The sequence below is a fragment of the Stegostoma tigrinum genome, chromosome 7 (assembly GCF_030684315.1).
Source record: "Stegostoma tigrinum isolate sSteTig4 chromosome 7, sSteTig4.hap1, whole genome shotgun sequence".
In the NCBI taxonomy this organism is placed as follows: Eukaryota; Metazoa; Chordata; class Chondrichthyes; order Orectolobiformes; family Stegostomatidae; genus Stegostoma; species Stegostoma tigrinum.
In genome coordinates this window covers 27,465,220-27,486,733 of record NC_081360.1, presented here as the reverse complement: position 1 = coordinate 27,486,733, position 21,514 = coordinate 27,465,220, and the positions used below count along the sequence as shown (strand labels likewise).

General features: G+C 40.9%; 1 protein-coding gene across 5 annotated transcripts in view; it reads left to right on the top strand.

Annotated features, from left to right (window-relative positions):
- The window catches only part of pikfyve (phosphoinositide kinase, FYVE finger containing), a 119,825-nt gene that overhangs the window by 632 nt on the left and 97,679 nt on the right, over positions 1–21,514 (top strand). For all 5 annotated transcript variants that reach the window (XM_048534186.2, XM_048534189.2, XM_048534185.2 and 2 more), the window contains exons 2-3: positions 15,324–15,504; positions 20,546–20,740. In XM_048534186.2, coding sequence (XP_048390143.2) covers positions 15,333–15,504; positions 20,546–20,740 — 367 coding nt within the window. In that variant the 5' untranslated portion in view covers positions 15,324–15,332. The remainder of the gene's footprint in view (positions 1–15,323; positions 15,505–20,545; positions 20,741–21,514) is intronic.

Sequence of the window (21,514 nt, the reverse complement as noted above, 5' to 3'; positions counted from 1 at the left end):
TCATTTGGCTAATTTCAGCCTCCTGGATAATGATGCCGTCAAAGGATAGAATAAAAATGGTTTTCAAGCTTTTGCGATTCGTCGGTTACTTGTTGTATACCTATGGATTCATTCTTGAATCTGAAGTTTTTGTTAATCACTAAGTACAGTGAAGCAAGTTGCCCATCCCTTAGCATATGTTCAATTATAAAACAGCATCGCTAAGAGCAATCCTTTCTAAACGGCCCAGATCTACAAAACCCAAAGAAGAATATCAGTAAAGGTGTATAGTGTTCTCTTCAATGAACGACGTGGACCAGAGTACCACGATTCACAGTGTGGCCCACAGAATATAGTTTTGGACCCCCCCGTTGGAAAGTGTATTATCTTTGTTGTTGTAGATTGGTAAACCCTGAGAGGAAAATAAAATATTTTGGCTGCATGAGAGCTCGAGCTGTAAATGAACCCAACTACATTTGCCAGCCTTCTGAGAAATACTATCCTGAGGATTAGGACTGCATACGAAGCAAAGAGATTCCAGAATTTAGAATAAGTGACAAGAACCAATGAACATATCAAGAACTTTTATTTTGAGTTGGGTGTTGATGGTTAATTCTTTCTCCCCTAAGCAATCGTTATACTTTGTGAATTATAATATGTCCTAAACCACGAGAAAATCACTGATTAGGTGTGCTGCTGCCAAATTAATACTGGCACGAGTCAAGTAGCTGTCAAAGGGACACGGGCCTAGAAATAGAGGAATAATTCTGGAGGGAGTTTCAAAGTAATGAGTGCTTCAAAAATTAATGCTAGAACTATTGTTGTGAATGTACAACAACCACTTAGATTTGGAAATTCATCGCGTTGGGTAAAATTACAGGTGCATGTAAACTGGGCAGCTATCCCATCATTTAGAAAAAAGAATGAAATCTGTGTTAGATGGTGGTAGATAAATGGGTGATACTTTTACAGATGCTGTTGATGGAAATTTATTGGTGTTAGATATTAAGTCTTTATCTCCTGAGAGTGGTTATCACAACTAATTTGTGTGGATAATATTGTGATTTAACTTACGTAAAGCTTTTAGTTGACTGAACTTCACGTTAATATATTTGTGCTGCTTCCTTAATTAAGATGTAAATCAGCTCTCCAGTGTACTAGTTTTTGTCACTATTGGACTAAACAATATCGCTATATGCCTTTAGTATGGATCAGAAGTAAATAAGGCTTACCCAGAATAATATAGTGTGTTTTTCCAGTAGATATTCATTTGTCTGACAGTTGAAGGAGCGTGTGTTCATACAATGAGTATGTTGATGGACTGTATGAATTTGTATTATTCTACAAGCTTGTTAAAGATTTTCTAGGTTAAGGCTGTTTTTGTGTTTGAAACCACGTGGTTAGCTAGCGAAATAATACCTACATGGTATAGATTTTCAAAACAAGTGTTTAATCTAAACACTTGGGGCGGCATTGTGGCTCAGTGGTTAGCACTGCAGCCTCATAGCACCAGGGACCCAGGTTCGATTCCAGCCTTGGGTGACTATCTGTGTGAAGTTTGCACATTCTCCCCGTGTTTGCATGGTTTTCCTCCAGGTGCTCTGGTTTCCTTCCACAGCCCAAAGACGTGCAGGCTAGGTGGATCGGCCATGCTAAATTGCCCCTAGTGTTCAGGGATGTGTGGGTTATAGGGGGATGGGTCTGGGTGGGATGCTCCAGGGGGCAGTGTGGACTTGTTAGCCAAAGGGCCTGTTTCCACACTGTAGGGATTCTGTGATGACATTTGAAAGTCTTGTAGAACCCTTCCTGTTTAAAGATGTCATATCACTTGATAGAGCATTTCTTAGGCCCCTTTCTAGTGTCACTATATGCAAATCACAATTAATTTAGATTACTGCAGCATGCATCTTCACCTATACTACAGCAAAAACTCCCAGTATTCTCATCCTTGTCAACTATTTATAAGTCACTGTATTTTTAAATTTCATCTTTATTTAGATCAATGTAAATTCTGGAAGTTTGAGAGTAAGACTCAAGATGATGCCTCTGCAGCATTTATAGGGGCAGCAGATCAGCTGTCTGACCTTCTCTATATTTCCACAATTTTGTTTTCTTGTCCTTGACCTTATCAACCTCTGTGTCCTTCAGCTGTATATTGCCCCAAGCAACATTTGCTCCACAGTCAGTGAGTTAGACCATATTTGTGTCTCTGTTGCATGACATTGTGCATCAGCAGTGCTTTGAATGTTACACCTTCAATTAAGTAACTGTTTGAGATCAGTAAAAATCCTTAAGTTGTGTTTTTACTTGGAACAAAAAGTTGACCATGGCTGGAAGGGAAGGCGTAATGTGTTAGTAGTTGGAGATTCAGTAACTAGCACGACTATAATTTGAGAGCAAAATTGGGAGTCCCATATGACAAGTTGATTTGCTGATGCTAGGATGAGGGCCTATCTAAAACTGGATTGCAACGTTGTTGGGAAAGGACGGCAATGCAATCTAGTCATTTTGATCCAGTTTGAGATTAACAGAATGGAGATGAATATGCAAAAATTCCATATAAAGACTGAAAGAACCGTGGATGCTGTAAATCGGGAACAAAAACAGAAGTTGCTGGAAAAGCTCCGCGGGTCTGGCAGCATCTAGGAAGAAAAAAGTCAGTTAACATTTCGCAATTCTGAGGAAGGGTCACTGGACCTGAAACATTAACTCTGACTTTTTTTCTTCCTAGATGCTGCCAGCCCTGCTGAGCTTTTCCAGCGACTTCTGTTGGTGTTCCATGTAAAATATTCTCTTTGTAGAATACCAGGAATGAGGAGCTAAATTAATGAACAGAGCCACAAGGTTTTAAATGGTTCCTTGTATATTTATGTTACTGTCACGGTCAGCAATTATTGTTCATTCCTGATCATGTTTGAGAAGCTGGTCGTAAGTCACCTTCTTGATGTCCTGGTTGAGATTAATTTACTTCCAACAACGTCCTTTTGTGCTGGGTTTAACTCCAGTTAATGGTGCCATTTTCCCTCATTGCCACTGACTTCAACTTTAATTGTGCTTTTTTTTGACAACTTAAGTGAATGCTTCTGTGATAGCACTTTTCACTTTGTCTGTAAAATTCAGGTCTTTGTCAATATTTGATTAGAGACTGTGCTGAAATCTGGAAATGGAAGTCACCGACAGAATTTAAACTGAGCATTGCTAGGTTGGTTATTGATGAATAAGAGTGCCTTGGTAGCATTGTTGATAAAAGCTTCCAGCGCAGTGATTGAATATAAACTGGTGCATTTGGTTTGGATTTGTTTTTTTTTTGTGGCCGGGAAATAGCTGGACAATTTTATGTCTGTCACCTTCAAATACTCATCCAAAGTCCCATCTCTCTCTCTCATATTTACAATTCATCTTTTTGTAGTCTCGTTACTTATTTGTGTGGTAAATAGAATGTCTGTCTCTTTTTGGTTTAAAGGCAGCATCAACTTAATGAAGGTTATCATTAATATTTGCTGCAAAGGAGTAGCATACAACAGCTAGCTTTACCAGTTGCTTAATTTTTTTTTAGTTTGATGTAGACTAGGCAGTTTTTAGTTTTGATTTCAAGCCTGTTCATGAGTTTCTGCATTGTGCAGCAAGCAATGATTTGCTCAGAGTTAACTGTCATCCTGCTTGATAACTTTAATGCCAAAATAGGGTATACAGTTACGTGGTGAGCAAGTGGTTTGAGGTTGCCAATAACGCCAAAGCTGTAGCATGGGGAATTGTAAAAGTCCCAATTGTATTTCCACTGGTGACGGGAGTGAACCTAATGAGCAGATTGCTTTAATTAGTTCATTGAGGAAAGGGAATTAATTTGACTACTCCGTTTTAGAAGTGAATTTGCCAGTTTTGGAGCATAGTAATCGAATGATACTGTTGGCTTCATCACTGATTTTATTGTCACATGATCGGAAATACAGTGAAAAGCTTTGTTTACGAGGGGTACAGGAAAATTTAGAACGAGCGAAGAATGTACAGATCAAAAAGATTTAGAGGCATACAGGTTACATTGCAGGTTACGTTTACTTGAGACTAGAGTCCACTCAACAGTCTGATGGCCAGTAATAAGTTGTTCCTGGACCTGCTTGTGCATGTTCAGGCTTCTGTGCCTCTGCCTGACAGTAGAGGTTGGAGGAGGTTATTGCCAGGGTGTGACGGGTCTTTGATGTTGGTGGCCTTTCTGTGGTAGCAAGCCGTGTAAATAGAGTCCACGGATGGAAGGTTGGCTTCTTTGATGTTCTGGGTTGTGTGCACCACCTTCTGTAGTTTCTTATGGTCCTGGGCAGAACAGTTGCCATACTAAGCCATTATGCACCTGGGCAGTTTGCTTTCAATGCTGCATCTGTAGAAATTGATTTAGATACGTTTATAGACATGCCAAATTGCCTGAGGAAGAAGAGGCGTTGTTGTGCTTTCTTAACTCTCGCATTTATGTGGGAAGCCCAGAACAGGTTGTCGGTTATCGTCACTTCAAGGAATTTGATGCCCTGCGTTCTCTCAACCTCAATTCCACCTGCACTTCAGTCACATTTAGCCAAGATCCACTCAGGATTGCTTAACAGTAATCCAGTTGATCATGCATATCTGCATTCCAGATGATGACGACAATACAATTAAATTTTAAAAAGGATTGTAATGTTCAGGTTTGCCCTTGAGGAATGCGTACCTGGCCAAGGTGTGCTATTGCCAATGTTATCCCAGTGTTTGTGGTATTGTTCTTCACTGTGATGTTGGCATTTTAGAAAATGAGATATGTGAAGGAAGGGAAAAGATGTATTAATTCATTGTTTTTAAAGTGTGTTGGGTGATTTTTACCAAGTCAAGAACAACAGTTATTGCCTTCAATTGCACTAAGCTGTAATAGTCACCCACATTCTGCATAATGAACTATGGAAGGAGGCCTTTTTGGTTTATGATATCGGTGCTGTTCCTCTGCAAGAAGCAATTGTCTTAGTGACACTGCCCCATCTTTTCCATGGAGCTCTGCCCTTTAGTTTTGTTCTAGGTAACTCCATACCCTTTTGAATGCCTCTGTTAAACTAGTGTTTCAGTATAGGAAAAAATCATAGGAATAAGGAGGGTCATGTGACCAGATCTGAATTCTGATGATTTCAAACTTCGATGGCTCAAGTGTCAAAAGATTCAAAGGAAGGCCTACCGAAGTTCCGGGAAGGTATTAAGAAAGTTCAGTTTTGTAAATGGTTGTACTTTCTTCATAACACAGTTTCATTCTACTGTCTTAAAGTAAACAGTGTACAGGTTAGATAGCTTGAAGTGGGCACTGTATCAAAAAAGGGGAGAAACGGATACTTATCATCCCCTGTGATGATATTTTGATAATGCAGCCAGCCCCTGGTGGTACCTGCTGGCTCCTAACGGCCATTTTTTTGCTGGCAGACTCTGCATGTTTTCTATCCGGACACCTGGGAGGGGATGTAATATCCAGCTATCACCCTGTACATGATCTCCTGGCTGGACCTTTCAGTGGCCACCCTGACCAGGCCGAAGAGGAGGCCAGTGAAAAGATCCTCTAATCTGCACAGAGTGTCCATAGATTAGCAATGTGAGGCCGATGTGCAAACAAGAATTCAAAAGCATTTTTTGGTTTTAAAAAAAACTTAGACAGGCTATTGCAAACAATTGGATTCCAAATAAACATGAAAAATAGCTTCCTGCAGCCCACCAAAGAAAGGCCTGGCGCCCTGTGAACCTACTTCGATGTTTATTGTCTGAAACTGTTGTATGTAACACTGTACCCCCAGATCTCCAACAGAAAGGGGGGTGACCCCCTTAAAGGGGGATTGGGCACACCTGCCATTAGATGTTAAAACTTTATTCTATTTGAAATTAAAGAATAACTAGTCAATGTTTCTACCTGGATACTAAGCCTATGTGATTCACATTATCTTTTGAAAAGCTCATCTCCATAGAATTGATGCATTGGAAGCCACTGTAGGATTGGATTTAAATATCATCTATAAGATAGCCTTGACGCTTAGATTCATGTCAACCTTTCAGGATCTGAGAGACAGAGAAAAGATACTTGGTAAGTCTGTATGGTTCACAATTCAGAATGTGGGTGAAAGCTCATGCTCAGTTTGAAAACGCTCAAGTAGTAAAGTTTAATAACAAACTTAGAGATTCATCTGGCTTAAGTGAGAGGAAGAACCTCCTGGAAAATAAGTATTATGAAAGACATTTCTGGGGTTAAAAATAATCAGGCTGAGAAAGAAAAAGAGCAGAGCTAAGAATTTCTTTGGACTGGTTCAGGAAGATTTGAACGTCTACTTAGGGACAGTGTAAGTTATAACGATGGAGTGGGATTTCGGCTAAAATTTATAAAGGGAAAGTTTTTTTTAATAATTTAAAGTAAATCTTACTTATTGACGCAGTGCTTAGTTGGTCAAAGTGAGTCAGAAGATGAGATAACACAGTGTGGAGCTGGAGGAACTCGGCAGGCCAAGCAGCATCAGAGGAGTAGGAAAGTTGACGTTTTGGGTCGGGACCCGAAACGTCAACGTCCCTACTCCTTTGCTGCCTGGGCTGCTGTGTTCCTCCAGCTCCGCTCTGTTATCTCTGACTCCAACGTCAGCAGTTCTTACTATCTCAGAAGATGAGATGCTGTTTTGTGTAGCTGAGGAGGGAGTGGTGCATGTTGTACAGCAACTTTTGGATTTTTCATAATAATGACATATTTGCCCCCAGTTGATATTCCTCTGATTTGCAAAAATATTGGTGAAAGCAATTAACCTTGCTATAATTTTAATAATACAATCTGACCAGTTAAATTCAGCAACAGGATACAGCAACAATTGTGTTGTGTCCTGATTTCTTGATTATTATGTTCTTTTGTTTAAATTTGTTTGGTTGACAAACAGATTTTCACATGTACTTATATATTCCAGCAGTTGAGAACACTGCCAGTGTACAGTAGTTATTATTGTGCTGTTTGAATTAAAGAGCACAAATTAAATTTTTTTTAAAATTTAAAATGGTTCTGCAACAGTTTGTCGTTTGACCTTTGGTAATATAATTTGTTGTTGTACCTGAATTTGTAATAGTGCTAGCTATTGTAAACTACCTGGATTGGGCTGTGTATGGAGAACTTAATAGATACTGACTTACAGTACTGTGTCAACTTTCTTGTTTCATTGCAGAGTGGTTAATTATACTGCTGCAGGGAAATCTGTAAGCTAATGTGTTCCAATTTATTAATTAATATGCTGGTTATGTTGAGGACAGGACAATCCAAAAGGAAATTTGGAACTTAATAATTCAAATATTGCACTTTCTTTCTTTATGTGATTGTACACTTTTCAATGCACCTTTTTGTTGAAGTTTATAGAGCTAGGTATGAGAGGAGAAGTTCCCAAACTTCCATTTGCTGGGCACATTCTATCCCAACACCTGCAAGACATTTATGAACTTGACATGCCCCCTTCTCTTTCTAATACATGGGAGTTGTATCTTCTTGTCTGGAAGCCAGCAACTGCTGAAATAATGTAATCGGTGATGCTTTTCCACATTCGCAGTTGTACCTTTGTTATATTTAATAAATCTTCCAACCTTTGGAATCTCTACTTTTTTTTGTCACGTTAGCCATTTTGTTTCTATGCTGTCTTCACTTTGCAAATCGATCACTTTTTCAAAGTTATACTTGAGATCTTGCCTATCAGCGGTATGTACAGGGCTTGAATTTTACTAAATTCATTTTTGAATGTCTCCCACTGTTCATGCATACTCTTTGTTAATGTAGATAGTTTACCCAGACTTTTTGGTATAGTCAAAGCTCACCCTTCCAAAGTAAACTTTTTCTAAACTTAAAACGTTGGCTCGTGACACTTCGTTTTGTGTCTGAATCCTAATGTTGAATTCTGTTATTTAGGTATTTGTGACCAAAATAGGTTTTGTTAGATTATTAACTTAACTCAGGCTCAATCTGAGTGGTACATCTAAAGTGACTGGCTTTCTTTTTAATTCAAGAACTGTTGTTCCAGAATACTACCTCTGCTTCCCTCTCAATCTGTAGGAACTTGAAAGTCTGCCATTAATCTAGAACAGCTCATCTAATCTCTACATATATGCAGCCTACAGTGTGTTAGAGGGTGGTGGGAGACACAGCACAGAAGCAGATCCTTGGTTCAACTTGTCCATGCCAACCAGGTACCCTAAATTAATCTAGCCCCATTTGCCAGCATTTGGCCTATATCTCAGTTAAACCCTTCCTATTCATATACCCATCCAGATGCCTTCTAAATGTTGTAATTGTACCAGTGTCCACCACTTCCTCCAGCAGCTCATTCCATTTGCACCACTCTGTGTGAAAACAGTTGCCCTTTAGGTCCCAAATAAATCTTCGCCCTTTTGTCTAGTTTTTGAACTTGACACGCCCCCCAACGTGACTTTGTCTATTTACCTTATCCATGCCCATCATGATTTTATAAGCCCCTACACCATGATCCATCAGCCTCTGACGCTCCAGGGAAAGTAGCCCCTGTCTATTCAGCCTGTTCCTAAAGCTCGACCCTGCCAATGTTCTTGTAAATCTCTTCTGAACCTTTTCATGTTTCATAACACCTGGGAGACTGGAATTGCATCAGTATTCCAAAAGTGGCCTAATAACCAATGTCCTGTACAGCTGCAACATGACTTCCCAACTCATACTCAATGCACTGACCAATAAAGCCAAGAGTAGCAAATGCCGCCTTCACTAATGGTGTCCACTTGCGACTCCACTTTCAAGGAAGTATGCATCTGCGCTCCAAGGTCTGTTTGTTCAGCAACATTCCCCAGGATCTTACCATTAAGTGTCTAAATCCTTGCCGGATTTGCCTTTTCAAAATGCAACACCTCACATTATCTGAAATAAACTCCATCTGACATTCGTTGGTCCATGGGTTTGTCTGATCAAGCTCCAGTTGTACTCTGTTGGTAGTCTTCTTTGCTGTACACTACACCTCCAATTTTGGTGTCATCTGCAAATTTACTAACCACACCTCCTATGTTCACATCCAAATCATTTACATAGATGATGAAATGCAGTGGGCCCAGCACTGATTCTGTATACAACTTTGTACATTGCTGGGTGGGTGTCAGCGTTACAGTGGCAAAGGGTGCGGAAAGTTCTGGTCAGTTCTGTCTCCCAGGATTTAGATTGTGTTTGTGTGTGCTAAATCACTGAATATATTTTTCAGGGAAACAAGGGTATGAGGAGGAGGTAAGGAAATGGAGTTGAAACTGAAGATCGGTCACAGTCCTACTGAATGGTTTAGCAGATTCATTTGGCTTTATGGGCTCCTCCTGCTTCTATCATTTTTGTTCTTGAAATCTGTCAATTCAAGATTTTGGTCCACTCTTAACATATCTTTTTACTCAGCATTTAGTTTTGTCTGAAGCCTGAGCCTGCTTTAATTTCAAACAAAACAGAAATACTCTAATAGTCGGAACAATGTATAATCAAAAATGTTTACACTGTAACAGCTTAAAAAAAATGCTTTAAGTTAAATTGCAAGATAGTATGAAGAAGATGTACTGAGTAAAGGGCAAAGGTTTGATTTACGTATTTTTAATGGGTTTTCATGCAAGAGAGTGGTTGTAAAACTCTTGAATTATCAAGAAAATGAACAGTTCAACTTTAGAAAGCTTGTAGCTAAAATGAATAAAGATAGGCCAACTGTAACATTTATATATCTTGTTAAACTAAGGTAGGTGATATAAGAAACATAACTAACAGAAAATATACGTGCAAACTTTAACCTCAGATAGGAGCAGAGGAAGATTAAAGACGTACCAGTCGGTCTTCTACCTGTCATTTGTTAGTGGTATAACATAACCTTATTGTTGACTATTCACAATAATTAAAGCCTCTCACTTAGTTTATCACAGACTCTAACTTGTAGTGATGAAAACTACAACTCTGGGAACCGTCAAGTCTGTATCCAATCTATACTTACAACATGTCATGTTAAAACTTCCATGACACCAGGTTACAATTCAACAGATTTACTTGAAATCACAAGCCCGGCCTTGCCTGCCTGGTGAAGTGCAGAAAGATGCACAGGCACAGAACCCACAGCAGAGATATCAAAAGATCATATGAATGGTGTGATTGGATTTGATTTGATTTATTTATTTTCATGCTTACCCAAGTACAATGAAAAGCTTTATTTACAAGCAGTGCAGGCAGTTAATAGTAAGCATGGGCATACAGATCAGGGTGAAAAAAAACTGAGGCACACAGGGAGTGCTCTAAGCAAGATCAGCATTATTTGAATTTAGAGAGCCCATTCATCAGTGTAGTAACGGCCGGAAAGAAGCTGTTCTTGAATCTGTTGGTGCATGAGTTCAAGCTTCTGTATCTTGTAGGAGAGCATTGCTGAGGTGTGATGGGTCTTTGATATTGGCAGCAACAGGTTGAATAATAAGTCTGTGTTTGCGATCGAAAGTGTCACACAGTGGGAGCAAAGCACTAACAGCTGAACTGCAGCAGGGAAATAACCCACAATCCAACCAATTGAGGCAGAGGGACAGCTACAAAAAATAAAAATAAGACATTCTACATAAGGTCTTCATTTTTCACTCTTGCCCGTAATGCTTTTACTGATTGATCATTCTTATTGATAACTCCTCTTTCTAATACAGTTAAATTCCTTGTCGATATGCTTACTATTATTTTGTAACTTCCCTGCCCTTTTCAAAGATCTTATCTGAAGTATTTATTTTCTGTTGAAGTTCAATATGGAGATGGGGGGTATTTGTGCTGTTCAATGTGCTCATTTAGCTCACTTTTTTTCAAATGTTTATTCCATATGGTATTAAAAGAAAAGACCTTTTAGAGTTGGGCAGTAGATCCACTTCTTGCTGTTGTGCTGGGAGGTTTTAAGATACATTTTGCATTATCATGTTCCCTGTTTCATTAGCGTTTATTTTTTGGGGTGTCAATGTTGGCAACATTTTATTGCCAATTCCTGAAGTGCTCCCAAGGAGGTTATGATGATGGTGAACTGTCTTCTTGAATTGCTTGAATGCCCAAAATGCTAAATGAGAATTTGTTTCAAGATTTTGGAGGAATGGTGGTGATGTGTCAAGTCAGAATAGTATGTGATTTGGAGAGGTGACTGTGTTATCCGACCCCACCACCCAAGACATTTTTCCATCCCCTCCCCTGTCTGCTTTCCGGAGAGACCACTCTCTCCGTGACTCCCTCGTTCGCTCCACACTGCCCTCCAACCCCACCACACCCGGCACCTTCCCCTGCAACCGCAGGAAATGCTACACTTGTCCCCACACCTCCTCCCTCACCCCCATCCCAGGCCCCAAGATGACTTTCCACATTAAGCAGAGGTTCACCTGCACATCTGCCAATGTGGTATACTGCATCCACTGTACCCGGTGCGGCTTCCTGTACGTTGGGGAAACCAAGCAGAGGCTTGGGGTCCGCTTTGCAGAACACCTCCGCTCACTTCGCAACAAACAACTGCACCTCCCAGTCGCAAACCATTTCCACTCCCCCTCCCATTCTCTAGATGACATGTCCATCATGGGCCTCCTGCACTGCCACAACGATGCCACCCGAAGGTTGTAGGAACAGCAACTCATATTCCGCCTGGGAACCCTGCAGCCATATGGTATCAATGTGGACTTCACCAGTTTCAAAATCTCCCCTTCCCCTACTGCATCCCTAAACCAGCCCAGTTTGTCCCCTCCCCCCACTGCACCACACAACCAGCCCAGCCCTTCCCCCCCCACCCACTGCATCCCAAAACCAGTCCAACCTGTCTCTGCCTCCCTAACCGGTTCTTCCTCTCACCCATCCCTTCCTCCCACCCCAAGCCGCACCCCCATCTACCTACTAACCTCATCCCACCTCCTTGACCTGTCCGTCTTCCCTAGACTGACCTATCCCCTCCCTACCTCCCCACCTATACTCTCTCCACCTATCTTCTTTACTCTCCATCTTCGGTCCGCCTCCCCCTCTCTCCCTATTTATTCCAGTTCCCTCTCCCCATCCCCCTCTCTGATGAAGGGTCTAGGCCCGAAACGTCAGCTTTTGTGCTCCTGAGATGCTGCTTGGCCTGCTGTGTTCATCCAGCCTCACATTTTATTATCTTGTGTTCTTAAGTGTTTGTTTTCCTTGGTTCCTCAAGGTAGCGGAAGTCTTTAGTTTGGAAAATGCTGTTAGCGAAATTTTGGTGAGTTACTGTATTTCATCTTGTATAGCTATGCACTACTGCCACTGTGCGATACTAGTGGAGAGAATTTGATTTGTAAAGTGATGGATGGCATGGTTTTGAGCTTCAAGTGTCGTTCGAGCCATGTTTACCTAGACAGGTAGAGTGCCATGGAGTCATTAAGTGGAGGCTGTTGAATCACAGGTAATTGCAGAAATTAAAACCTCATGGTATAGGTGGTAACAGATTGGCATGTTGAGAAAAATGCCTGATAAATAGGAAGTAGAGAGTTGGAATAAATGGATCTTTTTCAGAAATCCTGAATGGTGTACCACAGGCGTTGGTGCTGGATTTTCAATACTTTACAGTTGATAAGCTGACAACACCAAGATGAGTAGAAAAGTGAGTTGTGTGGAGGACACCAGGACCTTACGAAGCGATAAGGTTAAGTGATTGGCAATGTTCTAGAAAATGGAGTATAACGTGGGAAATTGTTCATTTTGGCTGTGCAAAAAAAAAGCATATCATCTAAAATTTGAGATTGCAGAGTTCAGAGATGCAGAGAGATCTGGTTGTTCTTATACATGTGTTCCAGGTTAATATGCAGATACAGCAAATGACCAGGAAAGTTCATTTTTCTTTATTGTGAGGGGAATTGAATGGAAGAGTAGGGAGCTTATGGTTTACTCATACAGTTGATTGCTGAAACTGCATCTGAATAATACCTACAGTACTGATGGCCGTATTTATGGGAAAATGTTAAGGCATAAGAAGCAACTCACAGAAGGTTTACTGCATGAATACCTGGACTGAGTGCCTACTTTTGAGGAAGGCTAGACTGGCTAGGCCTGCAGGCCCTGGAGTTGTCAAGAGACAGATGTGACTTAATTGAGATTTCACAAGCTGGGCATAGATAGGATGTTTCCTCTTGTGGAAGAATCTAGAACGAGGGACCAAAGCGTAAAAGTAAGTGCTGCCAATTTAAGATGATTGAAAGGGAGAAGTAAGTTTTGAGAGTCTTTGGAAATTCCCTTCCCCAAAAGGTAATAGATGCAGAATCTTGATTACTAAGGATATGCAGGAATGTAAAGTTAGATCAAATCAGCTATGGTATTATTGAACAGTAGAGCAGGCTTGAAGACGTGAACGGTTTTCATTTAACATTTTAACTTTTGGGAATGCTAAAGAAGGAATAGCTATAACTTGGAATTTTAATGAAAATGAGTCTCCAGTGCTAATGCAATAAAGCATGTTTGTTCCCTTGTTCTTATAGGTTTTAGTTTGTGGCAAGGTATTGTTACATTGAGGCTGTTGACTAACTGCTTGGGAAGAATTGTATGGATCTCGATTACCATCTGGTGCCCCATGCAAATGGCCAGTATTCAGCACCTCATATATTCTGCCTGGGAACCCTGCAGCCCAGTGGTCTCGATGTGGACTCTACAAACTTCAAAGATCTCCCACCCCCTCCCTCGACCCAAGACCAGCACCCCCCTCCCCTGTCCCCACCTCCTTAACCTGTCCGTCTTCACTCCCACCCATCTGTTCCTCTCACCTCACTGACCAACCCCCATCCCAACTCCCTACCTACACTTATCTTTTCTAGCTTCATCCCCACCTCCCTAATCTGTCCTTCTTCTCTCCACCTATTTGCTCCACTATCCACCTTCCATCACCGTCTCCCCACTCCCTAATTATTTCAGAGCCCCCTTCCCCTCCCCCATTTCTGAATGCTAGACCTGAAATGTCAGCTTTCCTGCTCCGCTGATGCTGCCTGGCCTGCTGTGTTCATACAGCTCCCCACCTCGTTATCTATGGCCAATATTCATGTCAGAATATTACAACTCAGAAATGAGCTGCTTGCCTTATTTAATTTCCTTGGTTGTTTTCAATCCACATGAGCCATATAAAGAACTTGCACAGAAGAATGTTCAAACAGCCTTAAGGACAATTGATGCTGAGGAAATATTGAGTAGCTCCAAAGACTTGATGGAGAAAGTTAAGTTTTAAGGAGATTTGAAAGGGGGAAAGAGACAAGGAGATTATTGTAAGAAAGTCTATAGACAGTAGAAGGACAGATACCAAATGGTGTGGTTGAATGCACTTACTATCTCAGCTTTACCAATGGGTTGTGCCAGAGTTCAACACTAGGGCTGATGGGATTATGAACTTGAGCCAATTTTTCTGATTCTCTAAAGTAAAACTTGATTTGCAAAACAACTCTTGCCCTACTCCAGCTGAGATTAGCTATCTCAACACAGTGATCAACTTATCTGAGTGGCTCAGCTGATCACTAGCCAAACTTTCAAAGCTGGTCAGGCAACTCCAGCACTTTCTGTTTTTAGTTATTTTGGTGTGTATGAATGCCACAACGCAATCCCTGGCATTGAATGTTTATGCTTCCTGTGCACCTCCAAATACCAGGAACTGTGTTTGCTCAGATATTCTGAAAGAAAATAAGTATTGTACAGCCCTGTTGTGACACAGTGGTGGTGTCCCTGTGCCTGGACCAGAGACACCTGGGTTCAACTCTCTCCTGCTCCAGAAGTGTGTAATAACATCTCTGAACAGGTTGATTAGAAAAAAATAGGTAACCTGCTGCAATCTATGTCCTTTGGGGCCAACCGAGGAAAAGAAAGTAAGTCTTGTACTTGACAAATGTGGATGTTCTACAAGCAGTTCACAACCAATGAAATACTTTGAATGTGTTGTCACTGTTGTAAGGAGGTATTAAAGTGATTTGTTTGCAAATCACAGGCCCCCCACAATCAATATGATAATTCCCAGATAATCTGTTTTTGTGATGTTCAGTTAGGGATAAACATCAGGATGCTGGTGATCATTCCCTTATTGCTCTTTAATCTTTTGGCATGCTTTCTTTTATACCCTGTATGAGTAGGTGAGGTTCATGATTTAGCATCTCATCTGAAAGCTATGTCCTCCAATAGTGGAGTACTCCTTTAATACTGCACTGTAATGTCAGCCTGGATTATTGGGTATCAATCTCTGATCTTGCCTTGAACGCACAATCTTCTGACTGGGATGTGAGAATACAATCAACTGCATCATATATAGTATAACAGTTGAAAAGTTGTTTGCTTGTAATTTTAGTTTTTGATGGAGTTTATTCTCTTCTTATCCCAGTTATTTGGCATGGCAGCAGAGGAAAAAGTCCCGTCAGCTTTGGGGCTTGGGAATGAACAGTCTCACTCTCCAACAAGCCCATCTCAGCTCACCCATTTTAAGCCATTGACTCCGGATCAAGATGAACCTCCCTTCAGATCAGCCTACAGCTCTTTTGTAAGCCTTTTTCGTTTTAACAAAGGTGAGAAGCTTATGCTTAGTGTTTTTATTTATTTGATGAGCATTCCGAAGTGCTATCACCAGAAGTACTGAATGATAATGTACAGAAAAACTTTTGCCAATAATTGTATTATCTTTCTCCTTTTGCACTGATTGATGTCATGTTTCTGCTGCATGAACTTGAGATATAATCCTGAAATGGATACTTTCAAAAATAGAGTTGAGGTCAGGTGGGTATTTTCTTTCCTGTCAATACATAGGAGAGAATGTATAAATAAACCTCCATTATCTCAACCAAAAACAAAAATTGCCAGAGAGACTCAACAGATCTGGCAACATCTATAGAGAGAGAGCAGACTTAATGTTTTGGGTCTGGTGACCCTTCTTCAGTTCTGAAGTTCAAAATGTTAACTCTGTTTTCCGTCCACTGATGCTGCCAGACCTGCTGAGATTTTCCCTGCAATTTCTGTTTATGTTTCAGATTTCCAGCACCCACAGTCCTTTATTTTGTTCCATTATCACAATGGTGTATCATGAGCAATAGCAGGATCCTATCGCTTTTATGTGACCTAGCCGTTAGAAACCATTTGTGAGGAGGGTGGAAAAGATGTTCTGGTCATTGACAGAATTTTAGGTTTCTGATGAGGTTTAGTAGAATACATTCTGGGAGATGGTGAGAGAAATACACTGACCAGTGAAGGAACACTATCTTGTCTGAGAAATCATCAGTGGGCAGCAATTCAATTTGAACATGATCTTTATGCTAAATTGAAGCAGGGTTTTTCTACAAGTATTATTTTTTCCTTTGGTAGTGTTTAAGGATTGGAGTAGAGCAGCAGGAAACCACATCTTCCTATAACCTCCAGAATCATTTCCAATGGACAAACAAATAATTGCAGGCCTGAATAAAAGCAAAATACAATGGATGCTGGAAGTCTGAAACAAATAGAGAATGTTGAAGTAATTCAGCAGGTCAGGCATCATTTGTGGTGAGAGAAATAGAATTAGTGTTCTGCATCTGACATATGATTCTCCTTCAACTCTGAAGACTCATACCGGATTGGAAATGTTAACTGTTTCTTTCTCCACACATGCTGCCATATCTTCTGAATTACAGGCATGCATCATTTTCGAGTCTTCAGCTTGGGGAAGGGCAGGTGTGAAAGAACTCCTAAACTTTTGGAACTAAATTGATGCTACTTTCGTAATTACTAACCTTCCTTGGGAGGTGTGTATATCTGTATAATGGGCCAAGCACAGGCAGGTGGGACTAGTTTAGTTTGGGATTATGGTTGGCATGGACTGTTTGGACCGAAAGGTGTTTCGGTGCTATATGACTGTATAATGTGCGAGTGGGAGAGGTTGCATATACACTTGGGTGCTTTAATAATAAATATTTATCATTCTTTTAAACTTAGGAGAAAACTAAGGGTTAAACACATTTACTTGTTCAAACAACTTTCTTCAGTCAGGTAAGAGGTAGGAAGGTTGTTTGGGGGATGGGATATGTTCTTGTCATTTCTCCATCGTCTATAACACAGATGTGACTGTGGTGCGGCAGTGATATTTTAATTACATTTTGTTCAAGGTTAAGCGTTAATGACTTAGTAGTATTAGCAGTACAGAACAAGCATTACATCACATGTGAAGTGCTGTGCTTCAGTAGGTAGGAGCCGACCGACAAAACATCCTGTCTGTTTGAGGCCTCTCCATTCATTGGACCGAACCTATCTGCATTTGCCTTTGTACATCAGTAGCTTTGTCTGGGATTTCCTCTGTTTGGATCCAGAATCCCCTCTTTGGTTGGACTAATGCTTGGTTCTGTTCCATAGTCTGCCCTTGTTTGTGTCCTGGTAGCTCTAAGGCCTAATCCTGTAATTGACTTCTGTCTACACTTTTGAGAATGGGTACAGAGATTGTTATTGATACAGGTCTATCAAAATGTTTGGATTGCCAATGAGGTGGTCAATGTGGTGTTGAGTGCCTTTCATACAAGGAAGAAAAGTCAGCATGCCCTTCATCTCCATCTTTTAAGGGGAAGGTGGTGAGGTGTGGCTGAATAGTGGTCAGAGGGGTAAGGCACCTTTAAAGCCCTATCATTGACTTGCCATGAAAGGTAGGAATGGTTTCTCCTTTTATCTTGTCATGCTTCTTTTAAGATGCACATATACAGGTTTAAGGCTCATTATCTTTTATATTCTTCATTAGGTCTTGGGTTTATCATTCTGAAGCCCAATTATCAGCAAAACGATACCCTACCTTAAGTCAAATTGACAGTTTATTAGTGTAACTGTAGTTCCTGCTTTGTCAATAATTCCACATTTTGCTGATTACATTAAGTAGAAAATACTTGGAATCCTGGAATCATAGCATCATGCAGTACAAAAGAGGCCCTTTGGCCCATCAAGTCTAACATTGACAAAACAGCCTCAAAATCTGCACTTGTCCTATTTTTCAACACTTGGCCCATAGCTTTGACTGTTATGACACATCAAGCGCTCACCCAAGTACTTTGTGAAGTTGAGGTTTCCTGCCTCAACTATGTTCCCAGGTAGACCATTCCAGATTCCCATGATTCTCCTGGGTGAACAACATTTCTTCTCTAAACCCCCTGCCTTTAAAATTATGCCCCCTTGTTATTGTCCCTTCAAATAAGGGGAGGAGCTACTTTCTTTCCATCCTGTCCATGCCCCTCATAATTTTTATACCTCCAGTCAGGCCCCCTTTCAGTCTTCCCTGCTCTAAAGAAAACAACCTGAGCTGATCCAGCCCCTCTTCAGAGCTAAACTGCTCCATCCCAGGTAACATCCTGATGAATCTCTTCAGCACACTTTCTTTTCAGTGCAGTCGTAACTTCCCTCTAGTATGGTAACCAGAGCTATACACCAGATTTCCAGCTGTGACCTATGGAAAGTTTTACACAGCCCCAACATAACCTCCCTGCTTTTGGAATCTGTGTCATAGTTTATAAAGGCAAATGTCTCATACACCTTCTTAACTAGCCTAAGAACCATCCTGCTGCATACAAGATCTGTGGACAAGTCTCCCAAGATCATTTTGTTCCTCTGAGCTTACTTGTATTCTACAATGCATGGAGCACTTCCTTGTCTTGTTTCTACCACCAAAGTGCATTACATCACATTTATCAGAATTAAATTCCATCTGCCACTGATCTGCCCATGTGACCAACCCAAATATATCGTATCATAACCTAAGACCACCTCCCTCACCGTCAACTACCTGGTCAGTCTTCGAGTCATTCACAAACTTATTTATTTCCCCCTACATTTTCTTCTATATTATTTGTTTACTTATTTCTCATGAATAATAAGGGTCCCAGTTCTGATCTGCGTGGTTTGGCAATGAACACCAGCCTGTGGTCATGCAAACAGCCTTCTTTCACTACTGTCTGTCTCCCTATCCCTAAGCCAGTTTTGGATTCAACTTGCCAAGTTACCCTGGATCCCATGCACTTTTACACTGTTTGTCATAATTTCACGTGGCACCTTGGTAAAGTATTTGATGAAAGCCACGTAAACTGCATTATCCTCATATGTACACCTGGTCACCACCTCCCAAATTCAACCAGATTTCTTCAGCAGTTTTAGGTTATGAATTGCCAAATACACTTGCCCAAGTCAATGATTTAAATTCCTGTTTTAATACAAAAAAGTGGTCAATGATCCACATTAAGCAGAGGTTCACCTGCACATCTGCCAATGTGGTATACTGCATCCACTGTACCCGGTGCGGCTTTCTCTACATTGGGGAAACCAAGCGGAGGCTTGGGGACCGCTTTGCAGAACACCGCCGCTCAGTTCGCAACAAACAACTGCACCTCCCAGTCGCAAACCATTTCCACTCCCCCTCCCATTCTCTTGATGACATGTCCATCATGGGCCTCCTGCACTGCCACAATGATGCCACCCGAAGGTTGCAGGAACAGCAACTCATATTCCGCCTGGGAACCCTGCAGCCATATGGTATCAATGTGGACTTCACCAGTTTCAAAATCTCCCCTTCCCCCACTGCATCCCTAAACCAGCCCAGTTCATCCCCTCCCCCCACTGCACCACACAACCAGCCCAGCTCTTCCCCCCCACCCACTGCATCCCAAAACCAGTCCAACCTGTCTCTGCCTCCCTAACCGGTTCTTCCTCTCACCCATCCCTTCCTCCCACCCCCAGCCGCACCCCCAGCTACCTACTAACCTCATCCCACCTCCTTGACCTGTCCGTCTTCCCTGGACTGACCTATCCCCTCCCTACCTCCCCACCTACACCCTCTCCACCTATCTTCTTTGCTCTCCATCTTCGGTCCGCCTCCCCCTCTCTCCCTATTTATTCCAGTTCCCTCCCCCCATCCCCCTCTCTGATGAAGGGTCTAGGCCCGAAACGTCAGCTTTTGTGCTCCTGAGATGCTGCTTGGCCTGCTGTGTTCATCCAGCCTCACATTTTATTATCTTGGAATCTCCAGCATCTGCAGTTCCCATTATCAGTGGTCAATGAAAGTTTTTTTTATTCAGAAGTACGTGTGTTACAGTGAATCCAGGTACATGAGTAACAACAGTATTTTCTGTCAGCTTTGGTTAATGGATATGTGTTTAGTTAGTCCAAAATCTTTATTGAAAATACTTAGTACAGATTCAACATGTAGTAGAATAGTTTTTCTCTAAGGTTCTATTTTTGGTCCCTTCATTCTCCTCAGTGGTCTGTATAAAGCAAGTTATACAAGTTACCAGGATTAAGGAGTGATGTGTTATTCTCCACATCATTTGGTAATTAAACCAGAAGTAATGTTGGTCTCCCAGTAGGTTGTTCAATCTTGATTTCTGGGGCTACATTTGAAATTATGCGAGCTGAGAATAAATTATTGAATAAAATGACTTGGACAATACAGAAGATGGGAAGTAAACAGCCTGATGCTGTGGAGGTGAAGAGTTGGCAATATTTATCATTTTGTTTTTGTTTTGTACCAAATTGTATATTGATTTAGAAAATCAAAATTGTTACTTTTGGATATGTTTTTGAGAATCCTCTTACCCCTTCTCACCTCAATGTTAGATGATGGAAGACCAAACTCTTCATATCGAACAGACCTGACTCAAAGTGAACCACTGGTTAGAGAAGAAAATTGGACCAGCCACCAAAGTGATGACCAAGCATATTTAAGATCATCATCACCCTACAAAAAGCAACAGGCAAGGGAAAACCCACGGAGAGCATCTAGTGCATCAATGGTCAAATCTCAAGGTGCAGGTAAGGAAAAGCTAATAACTAATGTTATTTTAAGTGTTGTCAATTGCCTACAAGTTAATAGTGTGAGAAGTATTGATTGCTGCTAAACAATTTCTCCTCAGTGCCTGTTACAAGAGTGGAGTTTCATTGTTTCAGTTATTAACTATAGATGATCTTTAAAAATTAAAAATCATAGGCATGATTCAATTCTTCATTCTGTCTTAGTTATCTTTTCCAGTCCTGGTTTTTTTTTCTTTACCTCCTGTCTCTCTTTTTTTGTATCTTGAACATAATTTGTGTTGAATTAAGTACTCTAATTTACAATTGCTTCAATTTATTGGGTAAGAAGACATGCCATCGCTTGCTGTTTTCAAACAGGCCCTAGATTTCCTTCAAGAACATTGCCTGGTCTTGCTTAATAATAACTGGAACTTCCAGTTCAAAACCTGTACTTTGCCAGTAACTGCAAATGTAGTAAACAGCATGTGAGATAATAAAATGTGAGGCTGGATGAACACAGCAGGCCAAGCAGCATCTCAGGAGCACATGATGTTTGTTGATTGATCAATGCAATATCAAGATGATTTCCTTGAAACATTTATCTGCTAATGAAAGACGCATATATGACCAATGTATCTTGCAGGTTTAGCTCTTGCAATCGAGAAAAGAAGTATATCACATTACTAACGGCAAGCAACAACGGATGATAGTCATGCCATATGATTAACATAGCTTTATGTGATGCATCACAGTGTTCTGCATGTTACTGAAGTTTATGCGCTCTAAATTGCAACT